General features: G+C 38.8%; 1 protein-coding gene and 1 long non-coding RNA gene across 2 annotated transcripts; both read right to left on the bottom strand.

Moving 5' to 3' along the window:
• Window positions 1-1435: 1435 nt before the first annotated feature.
• Window positions 1436-2136, bottom strand: LOC112842533 (uncharacterized). Its single transcript, XR_003214342.1, has 3 exons — window positions 1995-2136; window positions 1674-1902; window positions 1436-1535 (listed from the first exon to the last, which is right to left on the bottom strand). It is a non-coding gene; the product is annotated as an uncharacterized LOC112842533 (long non-coding RNA).
• Window positions 2137-7699: 5563 nt separating this feature from the next.
• Window positions 7700-11641, bottom strand: uts1 (urotensin 1). The gene is made up of 2 exons (XM_005464808.4): window positions 9634-11641; window positions 7700-9223 (listed from the first exon to the last, which is right to left on the bottom strand). Exon 2 carries the CDS (start codon window positions 9218-9220, stop codon window positions 8774-8776), a length of 447 nt encoding a protein of 148 aa, XP_005464865.1. The 5' UTR covers window positions 9221-9223; window positions 9634-11641; the 3' UTR covers window positions 7700-8773.
• Between the last annotated feature and the right edge of the window lie 75 nt (window positions 11642-11716).

The following is an 11716-nucleotide window of genomic DNA, read 5'->3' as shown; positions in this document are numbered from 1 at the left end:
ACGGGGGTTACAGATTAAAGTACAAATCAATTTTTTTTCAGTGTGCTGGAGGAGAGTATATGAAATTTTAAAATTCTTCTCCGCTGTACAAGGGGTACTGACTGTTGCAGTTGCAAGATATTATTATTATAATATTCACTACCAGTCAAAAGTTTGGACACACCTTCTCATATATGAAGCGAGATATTTGGAATTATGAAGCAAAGAAAAAATTGATTAAAAAAAAACACTCTAAATAACTCTACATTTTAGATTTCTCAAAGTAGTCACTCTTGGCTTTGTTGACAGCGCTGCAAAGCCTTGGCCTTCTCTCTGCATGCATGGTTTCCGCCGTGAAGCATGGAGGAGGAGGTGTGCTGCCACAGCATCCTGCAGTGACATGTCATTCCATCCGGTTTGCGTTATTTGGACCTTCATTTATTTTTCAACAGGACAATGACCCCAAACACACCTCCAGGCTGTGTAAGGGCTGTTTGACCAAGAAGGGGAGTTATGGAGTGCTGCGTCAGATGACCTAGGCTCCGCTGTCACCTGACCTAAACCCAGTCGAGATGGTTTGGGATGAGATGGGCCGCAGAGTGAAGGCAAAGAGGCCAACAAGTGCTCAGCAGCTCTGGGAACTCCTTCGAGACTGTTGGAAAACCATTTCAGGTGATTACCTCATGAAGCTCATTGAAAGAATGCCAAAAGTGTGCAAAGCAGTAATCACAGAATCTAAAATATAAAACAAATTTTGAGTTCATTCACAGGTTTTTATTTACTACATAATTCCATATGTGTTCATTCATAGTTTTGGTGCCTTCTGTGAGAATCTACAATGTAAATAGTCATTAAAATAAAGAAAAACCATTAAATGAGAAGGTGTGTCCAGACTTGTGACTGGTAGTGTATAATTGTTATAAGTTACTGTCTAATATAGAAACCTCTGCTAGAAATCATAATGTGTCTTTGTTTTAGGTGATAAAGATGTTTTAAAACAGAGGTTGTGGTTTATATTAAAGGACTACACAGGAAATCAAGTCCACTCTTCATCTCACAATGATCTTAGACGTAGCAGAAAAGAAACATGATTGGTTCCTTTTTTGTGAGTCTGATATCCGACCAGAATCCGAAAAATATTTCTGACAAACAGATAATAGTTTCAGTTTTGTAACGTTAAAACGTTTGAATATGAACTGTAGGCTGAATAATTTATGTGACGCAGTGACCTTAATTTTATCAGAATTTAAAAGAAGCTTATTGTTGGTTTCAGCAGCAGACTGTAAATTTGCAATGGCTAAATTAAGGAGAGAACGATGAAAAACAGAGCAAGACTAGAAGAATTAAATGCTGCAGAAACCCTGCGGCAGACACTTAATGCCCAATATGACAAATTAGATTAACTCGTGTTTGCATTAAAACTATAATTACTGAACATAAAAACATTGTATCATACCTGCTGTAGATAAAGGAAGCGCAAACAGAGTCAGTGAGAAAGAATTCCTGTATGAAATCTTGGTCGTTTGAGGTTAAAAGTGCAGAAACTCTGGAAATTTCTGCAAATGCAAAAGAAAAGAAAAACATCTCTGATCACTTCTGACAGAATTAGTGCAAATATGTCAGAGGCTGTTTGTGGAGGTTCTTGTTCCTGTACAGAGGGGATGTGTGAAAACATCTCTAACAAGACCACTTACATAAAACAGCGTGAAGGATTCCCCTCGTCAGTGTGTTTATGCTGATTCAGTCAAAAGGCTGCAGTCAACAACAGCGTCCTCCTCCTCCTCCATCCATGCTGCGTATGCGTGGAGTACAGGAACATGAGGCCGAGCAGTTGGAGAGTCACTGGTGATTGTTCAGACGTGGGATGGTGACACTGATCTCACGATATTTGTCTTTTGTTCTGTACTTGAGGTCCCTGCAGTCCTGAGGGAGGGAAAAAACCCACAGAGATGCAAATAGATGTTTTCCATAATCCTCGGACATAAAAGACCACATGAAATCACACATTTACGTACCTCTGTGTTTCCTCCTGCAGCAGCAGATGCAGGGAGGACTGACTTGGCCACGTATCTCGCCTCCCACATCATTTTGTTCAGCAGAAGAAGCCAATGCATTGTGTGTAAATATATCTGTGTGTGTGTAACTCACAGGAAATGCATCCAGTGGATTTAGCACTGTGTTCTGTGCTGTGGGCGGGAAGGGGAAAAAAGTCTTTTCCATGTGTTTTCTTCAGGATTAAATCTTTCCAAATACTGCAGTACAGCTTTCAAAATGTTATGTAAATTGTAAGAGAAAACACAGTCGAGATTAAAGTCAGTGGGACCAAATGTGTGTGTATATGTCCTAAACCTGGAAATACAGCAATAGATGATTTTGTTAATATCTGGAACAAACTGTCTTTAAGTATGTAAATGACAAGATATCAGCAGGGATGCTTTATCTGCTGCTTTTTAGTTAAAGAATGAATGATCATTCATATCGTCACTGGTAAATATGAAACAAAACCAACAAAGAATTGATTTTCCTAAAGAAAAATACTCTTTGTGCATCCCAATTCTGAGAGATCTAATTCTTCTGTGGCATTCCAAAAGCTATTAAAAAGGCATCAATGAGCAATGCTGCCGGAAATACCCACTAGAGCACCAAATGTGTATTAATCCGGGGCTGAAACTGGTCCAACAATTGCCCAAATTTAACATAAAAAGCCTCCAGAGCCAGGATGATTAAAGACATTTGCTCCATGGGTGGGAATGTTGGTTGATTCACCACTTTGGTTCAGACCAAAATATCTCAACATTTATCAAATAGCTTGCCGTTGGACCATGCAAAGATGTTTATAGTTCAAAGTAGAGTTAAAATGTTTTATTATCAATTTTTATTATTTTTTAAAGTTACAGAGAAGGATTTGAGGGTGATGCAGGATATGTCTGAGGACAGTGGGATGGTGGTGAGGTGTGCAGTAGGAGTGACAGATGGGTTCAAGGTGGAGGTGAGGATTACATTACAGATTGCCTCAGAGCCCCTTCTTGTTTATGATGGTGATGGACAGGTTGATAGTTGAGGTCAGGAGTGGACGATGATGTTTGCAGATGATTTTATGATCTGTAGTCAGAGTAAAGAGCAGGTGGAAGAAAGCCTGGAGAGGTGGAGGCGTGCTCTGAAGAGTAGAGGAATGAATATCAGTAGAAGTGAGACAGAATAAATCTGTTGCAGATGCAAACACATGGAGTCACACATCCAAAGAAACAGATGAAGAAGAGAGTGCAGGATGGAGTGGGTGGAGATTCAGTTCAATTCAGTTTTATTTATACATTACCAAATCACAACAACAGTCGCCTCAAGGCGCTTTATATTGTATTAAAACTAAATAAACTATGGTAAATGGTACGGTAGACCCTACAATAATACATACAGAGAAAAACCCAACAATCATATGACCCCTATGAGCAGGCACTTTGGCAACACCGGTTGGGGTGATGAGTGTCGGCGGTGATTTATGACAGAAGGATAGCAGCAAGAGTGTAAGAGAAGGTTTTCAAGATGGTAGTGAGACCTGCTGAAGTAATTTTTTGGAGTCAGTGGCACTGACAGGAGCTGCAGGGGGCAAAGCTGAACAGGATAAGTGTTTCGCTGGGAGTGACCGGGACGGACAGGATTAAAAATGAGTGGACAGCTCAGGTTCAGCATTTGAAGTCAAAGTTTGAGGGGCAACGTTAAGTAGGTTTTGATATTTACAGAGGAGGGTAGTGTGAATATACTTTATTTGACAAAGTATGTCGGATGTGGAGCTGCCAAGCAAGAGGAAAAGAGGAAGAGCACGGGGAAGACTCAAGGATGTAATGAAGGAGGGCATGCAGAGGGCTGGTGTGACAGAGGAGGGTGGTAAGGAAAGGCTGGGATGGAGGCAGATGATCCACTGTGGCGATCTCTGAAGGAAACAGCTGAAAGAAGAAGTAGAAGTTAATTAGCCCTGTGATAGACTGTCAACCTGTTCAAGGTGTACCCAGCCTCTCACCCTTTGGCAGCTGGGATGCCTGTGGGAGTGCCTGGCAGACTCAAAGCCTTTCTAAACAGAAAAAAGAAAACCAAAGGCACAAATGTGTCTCTAGATGTAATAGATACTATGTCTATTGGACATATTTTACATTTCGTATATATATATTTTGTAGACATAGTATTTATTTGTTGTAATTTGCTTGTCTTTCTTTTAGCAAATGTGAGACAGTACCAGAATTTTAATGTGCCATTGTACAAAGTATAACTGTGCAATGGCAACAAACGTTAAAGTGATGACAGTCAAACGATTAAACAAATGTATAATCAAGTTACAAAAGCACTAAAACACAATAAAAAATAATAACAATTAGCCACACATTGACCTAAATACAGCTTAGGATCATAATAGCATGGCTGATTATCATGTGAACACTGTTTCATGTTTGGAGAAAGACTTGTAGATGTGGATGTGTTTTCATATTGTGTAATAAATTCTAGAAATTTTGAACAAAGCCACAGTTTTTTGTTTTTTTGTTGTTGCTTTTTTTTTTTGTAGGGTGAACTGACTGAATCATGAGATACAAAAGGATGGTGGCGACTGGAAGGAGAACTTTCAAAGTTGGTGGCAAAAGTTACTCCATGATTTTACATTTTCTTACCTTGACTGCAGGTTTTGACGTCAGCATCAGTCAGCCCTCCTTCACTGGTTCAAGCCAGGTCACAGTGAGTCAGCTCTGAGAGATTAATGATCATGCTTCTCCTACACCAACCAATGCATTGATTTTTTTTTGTAACAATATTTTCAATTTTTAAGGCTTTGGTCAAAAATACATTATTGATCTGTTTTCCTCTCATCGGCGGGTCCATGATTGGCATTTCTGGGTCAAACCTGATGGTTTTTGGATATTAGCTTTTGTGGTCAGGACAGTCAGACATTCCAACTTAAGGTAGATATGGAACTTTTTCTATTTCTGTATCGACATACAACAACACACACTGTAGATCATCAGTTTGTTTGATTCACATTATTATTAATAAATGTTAATACAATTTACTGTGCATTTTAACAGGTCTGTGTATTATATGGATTCATTTAGAATAAATGAATATTTCCTGAACCAGGGGACAAAGCACTGCAGCAAGAAGCTTCTGCGCATAATAATATTAATAACTTTATTATTTTCATTTGTACAGTGAATTCAAGAAACTCAATGATGATTTACAGAAGAGTAAAAATGAACAAACATATATTAATAAACAGAAAATCTTAGGTTTGCAAAGTAGCATCTAAACAAAACACGAAACGTCTGGAACAATATTCTTTAGACAGACCCGACCAAAGTAGAAATATCTGGCCATAATGCACAACAGCACAAATACAGCTGTCAGGCACAGTGGTGGAGGGGTTGTTTTGCAGCCATAAAGCTTCGGTACCTTGCAGTCATTTAACTAAAGATGGACTCCAAAGTTCCAAAGCTTTTTAGGGTGAAATGTGAGATGTGGCTGAAAAAAGAAAGAAAAAAAATTGTTGCAGTGGCCCAGTCAAAGCCCAGACCTCATCCCGGTAGAAATGCTGTGATGTGTAAGTGAATGCTCACAAACCTCACTGAACTGAAGTGTAAATGAGAAAATTCCTCCAGAACAATGTGAGAGACAAATAATATAATGATACTGAATCATCAAATTACTCATTAGTAAATTCAGATGATGTCATTCATGTCATCATGTCATTGGACAGAGATGAGATGCCAAATATGCATAAGGGGTGATTTTAAGATATGTGGGTACACCACCAAAGTAAGGTCTATATGTGGGAAACACTGGCCATGTAGGACAGTGCCATCCGCATAAAAATGTACATTACAACTTTTCTTGGCTGAGGTAATGGGTTTTTAGGTGTGTGGAGTTCAAAAGAGGTCCAAGAATGGATCCTTGTTGAACACCTGTTTGTCTGATTCCAGATAATCAATCAGTAACCATCTAATGGATTGTTCATCTAGTTTTTCCAGTATTAACTATTATCTGATGTATGCAAATGTATTTTTTTAGAAAGGTCTTTTAAAAATTAACCACATTTTTTAACTATTGTCCAAGGTTTCAGTGATGTTAAGTACTGTTATACAGCTGTTTTTTTATACACACATAATCTACATCCTGACTACTCTGATTTCAGTTTATATGACCCCAGATACATGAGAATTTAAAAACTTTATGCATGTATTAATTAAAAAATGACAGGAATTTTTCACCAGACCCAATTATTAGTATTTGTTCAGACCAAAAATATCTATTACATCATAAACAAAATAATACATGACTTAGCATCACTTCATAATTAAAATAAGTAAAAATGCTTGTTGGCCTTATTTTCTACTTGAGCACATTAACAGAGTTTAAAGAAGGACGATACATGTTCGTCTTTCCTTTGATGCACAAAGTGAGGTGCGATGGCATTTGTGAGGCACAATGTACACACTCACGCAGACAGCTGGTGAAAAATCAGCCACACACCCACAGTATGGACTGAGTCATAGAAACACAGGACCCAGAGGCCATTTTCACTTCTGTGTTTGTTTCTTCTCTGTCTTCTCATGTTCAACAACTTGGACACAACTCCACTAACTGTCACTTCTATCAAGCCTGAGCCTAGTCAGCTGCCGTTCCTATGAGGAGATAACAAACTACTTAAAAATGATGATACATTGTTTGCCAATTTTATTGATACATTTTTGCTGGTGTCCTTCAACAGCTGTTCTATTTCAGTACTTGAAACTTTACTTAATTTGCTTATTTGAATTTCTGCCTTGAACACAGTCCCAGGTTAAGGCCTAATGAAAACAAGCTTCCCAAACAAAGCCTCCTTGTATTGGACCTAAACCAGAAAGTAAAAGCTGAATGCAAATGTAAGGCTTTTGGATTGGAGTGGCATCAGAGAAAAATCAATGGAGGTCATTTGAATTCAAACTAAGGCGCCCTCATGACTGAAAAGTTTAGGGTGGGCCTATGCAATCTTCTGCAAAATTTTCCATAAATGAAAAAAAAAGACTATGAAGAGATGCAAATCCATCAAAAATAATCATAAAGTGCTGCACAGTAATCACAAGGAGATGAAATATCAAGACAGGGAGGAAAATTGACTGCCACTTGTTTCATAATCATTCTATGGACCAATGAACCTGCCCATTTCTGCCCTTTGCCCAATGAAGGCAGGAAATAGCCCTAAACTACTGTAAGAATATAAAGTGGACAGTGAATATGCTGAGGAAAATTCCAGCCTGTACAAATGTGTAATTCTGAGAAACTGGCTTTTCCTGAAGGTGGAGCAAGAAGAGAGCTCAATTATAAAATAAGAAGAGTAGAAATAATGTCCTCAGCAAAGTCTGATGGTTTAATGTTTACAGTTCAGTGTACATATTTTGTCTGATTAAGGTCAGCTAGAGGATGTTGGTGGGTTGCAAAAAAAAAGAGGAAAATTTTTTAAATACTTTGCTTTGAAAGTTTTAACCTTTGGTGGTGGTGCTAGTGAATGATCATGAGAATCATCTGAACTCGACTCCAGTTACATTTGCCTATAGGAACAATTTTCATCTTTCTTTCACTCTTGACTTTGGAAATGATCAGCTGTAAAAAAACACTTGATGACACTTCATCAGAGTAGGAGTTTGTATTTTATAATCAATACACACACATAGATGGCAACAATAACAACATCAAAGGCATTCACTTTTATTTCAAACTTTTTTATTACAAAATATAAATGGCAAAAAGCTTTGTTTTTTTTTCATTTGCTAAAACAAAGAGACTGGTGTCAGACATGAATGTTTACAGTAAAATTAAGCATTTTTTTTTCCTTTTTCTGTTTTTTGTAGGTTACCATGCTACAGTAGATACAGTACAGGTGATAGTGCTCCCGCTCAAAGAAAAATGACAGAAAGGGGGGAAAATGAATGTAAAAGGCAAAAACCATCTGTCCATTGAGCTTGATCAAGAGACAAAGTGATGATATACAAGCAAGCTGGGCTGACAGAAAATAAGTTTGAAAATTTGTCCTCTGGTTCTCAACAGTAACAGAAATTTAACTTTGGGCAAGCAGATACATTTTCTACAGCTCTGTACAAACATGTAGTTTGCTTAAAATAATCTAAATGAATCTGGCTTTAATTGTTAGAATATGCATTTGTATTACTTTATTTATTTAATGTAACTTAACTAAAAATAAATAAATACACATTTTGAAAATTTGTGGCTGGCAGCAACCATAAACTCTTTCTTTTAATCTGTCACATCTACAGCATTCAAAGGTCAAACTAAAGCACTTCTCAGTGGGTTCATAGATTTCCAGGTCAGCTTAGTCTTTCTGAAAACATTAAGCTTACAACACATACACACAAACTGCTTAAACAACTTATTTTAGACATAAATTCATAAAGAAGTGTTGATTTCCAAGTCAAACCACATCCAATACTTCAAAGAGTGAAAACGACTTGATATCCAAGGGTTTTCCCTTTTTGCCACGAGTCCACCACAAGTCCAGAGATTAAGAGGATTGTGTGTGTTTGAAGATGAGAGGGGGTCTGAGAGGTCCTTTTCCATATCTTCCAACAATGTCTTTAAATAACACTTAAAACATTTTACATTTTAATGACAGCTGCTGTGATGCGTAAAATGGCACCAACTGTGCGTAAAATGATGTGGAGAGGAAGGCAGGCGCACGAACAGAAACTAATGTCAGAGGTCTGGAATATTGATACAGCTTCTGGGCTCTTTTAAGGAGGCATTTTCAAAAAGAAGCAGAGATTTACTTCCCCACCTCGTCGAGCACTTTGCGGTTGAGCTGAGCCTGCTCTCTCTGGCTCTCCATCTTGGCCATCTGGATCATATTCCTCAGCAGGTGGAAGGTCAGGTCGATGGAGAGCGGCGGCTCTTCGCTGCGTTTCAGCAGCTGCGCCGCGGTCCTCATCGCCGCTTCCTCCGCCTCCTCGCTGTCTTCTTCTGGCGGGAGCAGGTGGAGACGATCCGGGTTCCTCCTCTGGAGAAACCTCATGATGTTTTCGCCCAGTAGATCGGAGGCGGTGTTGTCCCCAGCGGCAGCCGCTCTGAGGAGCACCTCGTCCAGGTGCTGCGTTTGGAGGCGACCGCTGCCATCCATCCAGCCAGGGAAGGTGCGCGGTCTGCCGGCGGCTGGACGGAGGTGTGATGAGAGGAGGACCGAGGAGAGCAGCAGGAGAAGGGAGACTGGCTTCATGTCCTGCAAGCACATTCAGACCTTTAGGTTTAAAAGTACATTTCACAGTGTATCTTGGAAATGTTGCGTTTTATTTACATTCTCTCTGAGCTAAGCGTGTCATTCATACACTTTTAAAACTTTAAAGTTTAGTTTGGGTCGTGATTCGGCAGATGTAAAATCTCATGTTCGCTCCAAAGGCAAAAGAAATGTTATCTGTCAATCTGATGGAAAACCTAAATCTTCTAGAACATTTACTTGAACCTTAAAAATTGCAAAATAGCAAAATAATATTTAATGGCGACATTTTCTTTTGTAGCCAAAAATTGTTCAAGCTAAAGCGCATAAGATGACGAGCATCTCACTGCGGGGTTATTAAAAAGTTTAAACGATGAATAAAACTTTAGACTGAATGAAAGAACTGCTGTTCTTACTTTACTGTCTCCAGATGCTGCAGCTGGACTTTGCGGTCGGCCGGTGAGATTCAGCAGAGTCTGAAAAGTCCCTGTGAGCGGAGACTGGAGGGGACCGGAGGGTTTTATACGTCCTGCCCGCTCCTTTGACGTCAATGTGAGCACAGATAGCGCTTTGGAAACCGGACAACTATCGAGACGCAAAGCACAGAAGTCCCGAGGGACAGCTGGGGAAGCTGTGATGGACGGAGAATAAAGGACGTGATTTTTTTACAGCTTCATTTCTTTTCCATCCTCGGTGGGTCATCAAGTTTGATGAGGTAAACTCACAGGGGTAAAGGAGGAAAGTGTCAATAGGTGTGGGTTTTCTGGGACGATTCAGGAAACTGCCCAACTTTTTATTTTTATATTATCAGAATTATTTTGTTCTGGTTGTGCGTGATTATGTTTTCCTTTGCAACCCGCACTGCCTTAAATTCTCTCTTAAATATGAATAAAGAATCAAAGTAATGTAAAAAATCTGAGAAGAGTCTGTCTCCCTGCATTGCATTGCTGAAGGGCTATTTCACTTTCAGAAGTTTAAATGAAAGAATTAGAGGTGAATTAGGGGCAGAAACTAAGCACTGAAGTGATGCAAGAAGATGTAAAAGACAATAAATCAGCATTAATTCAGCTCACATTCACCTGACTGAAGTTAAAACTTTATTTTTGACCAGGCTGTGATCTAAAGCAAAGTATTGCTTTGGCCAAATTAGACAAAGAAATGACTTTTGAAGATTAAATAGAAGCTGTGAACATGAAAAATGTCTTTAAAGTCAGACTGAATGGGTGGGGGAGCTGTCTATGGTGCTGAACCTTCACAGGATTATTAGTAAAAGCTCACCTTTTATACCAGTGAAACCAGAATATAAAGAAATCCAGAGTAGATGTTATTTACTCTGAGTCACAAGGTTGTTCTAGCTGATAATCACAGAGTTGCATAGTTAAATATTGTAAATCATGTAAATAGGGGACAAAAGTAATGAAGGCCAAACACAAGTTTACATCCTCAAGTTGAACTTTTCCTTTTACAGACCTCTTGAAACCTGAAATATTTTCCAGACTCACACTATTATTAATACAATGCACATTACATAAAGGTGGTCTGGCATAATCACAACAAACTTTTCTTTTAAAACACTTCAAATACTTGTGGTTGTTAGCTCTGTGTGCACTTGCTGGTCTCTTTTTTGTATGAGATGAAGAAATTGTAAATTTGCTTCTCCTGAATTTCCTTTCATTCATTAAACAACTCAGTTGTTTGACTCCATTCACTCTGAGCTAAACAATAGTGACTTCTATGGTGTTAAATCATGATAATAGATGAAATTAAAGAAGAAATTTAAAGAAGTCCAGTTGCTTTTCTTTCTAATCTCTGTAGATTACCTATAACCTACACAGACATAGATGAAATGTACTCCCTAAATTTTACCTTTGGGTTCTACAAATTTAGACAAAGTTATAATCTGGGAATTAAAATAGCATTTTTGTGCTTTTACACACAACAATGCCTGTTAGCAACAGCCTATAGAAGAGTTTGATAAAGAAAATGTGAAAATATCATCTATCATATGAAACTATGTTGCTGTTTTCACTTTTTCTTCAGCACAAACAAGAAAATGAGGAGAAAACGACTTCTTTCAAACACTTTGAGATCACAAATTGTGTAAATCCACACAAATTATGAGCCAACATCAGTAACTTCAAATTACAATCAGATCTCATTTTGATCACATACGTCAGCCCCATCACACACCGTTTTCAGGTTGTGGTGCTAACAAGCCTTCACACTGTATCTTCATTTAATTACCGGGCCTTAATTCTCAAACACAGCGAGCCTGGGAGATGAATTAAAAAAAATGAAATCCAGCTTTCTGGGGAGAGGCTCATTTCCCTCAGGCGGGCGGTGGGGATATTTGGCAGATTTTCAATCGATTCGTCAGACGTTTTCCGCTTGTTTTCCCCTGATATGGACCGTAAGTGTTTGTGTGTGTGTGTGTGTGTGTGTGGGGGGGGGGGGGGGAATGTGTGCAGTTAATTTGGTTGGCAGCCCGGCTCAGCAGCC

The sequence above is a fragment of the Oreochromis niloticus genome, linkage group LG15, assembly GCF_001858045.2.
Source record: "Oreochromis niloticus isolate F11D_XX linkage group LG15, O_niloticus_UMD_NMBU, whole genome shotgun sequence".
Classification (NCBI taxonomy): domain Eukaryota; kingdom Metazoa; phylum Chordata; class Actinopteri; order Cichliformes; family Cichlidae; genus Oreochromis; species Oreochromis niloticus.
This window is presented reverse-complemented; position numbering and strand designations above follow the sequence as displayed.

What these genes read in the sequence shown, in the direction of transcription:
- uts1 (XM_005464808.4), bottom strand. Translation starts at nt 9,220, where the DNA reads ATGAAGCCAGTCTCCCTTCTCCTGCTGCTCTCCTCGGTCCTCCTCTCA.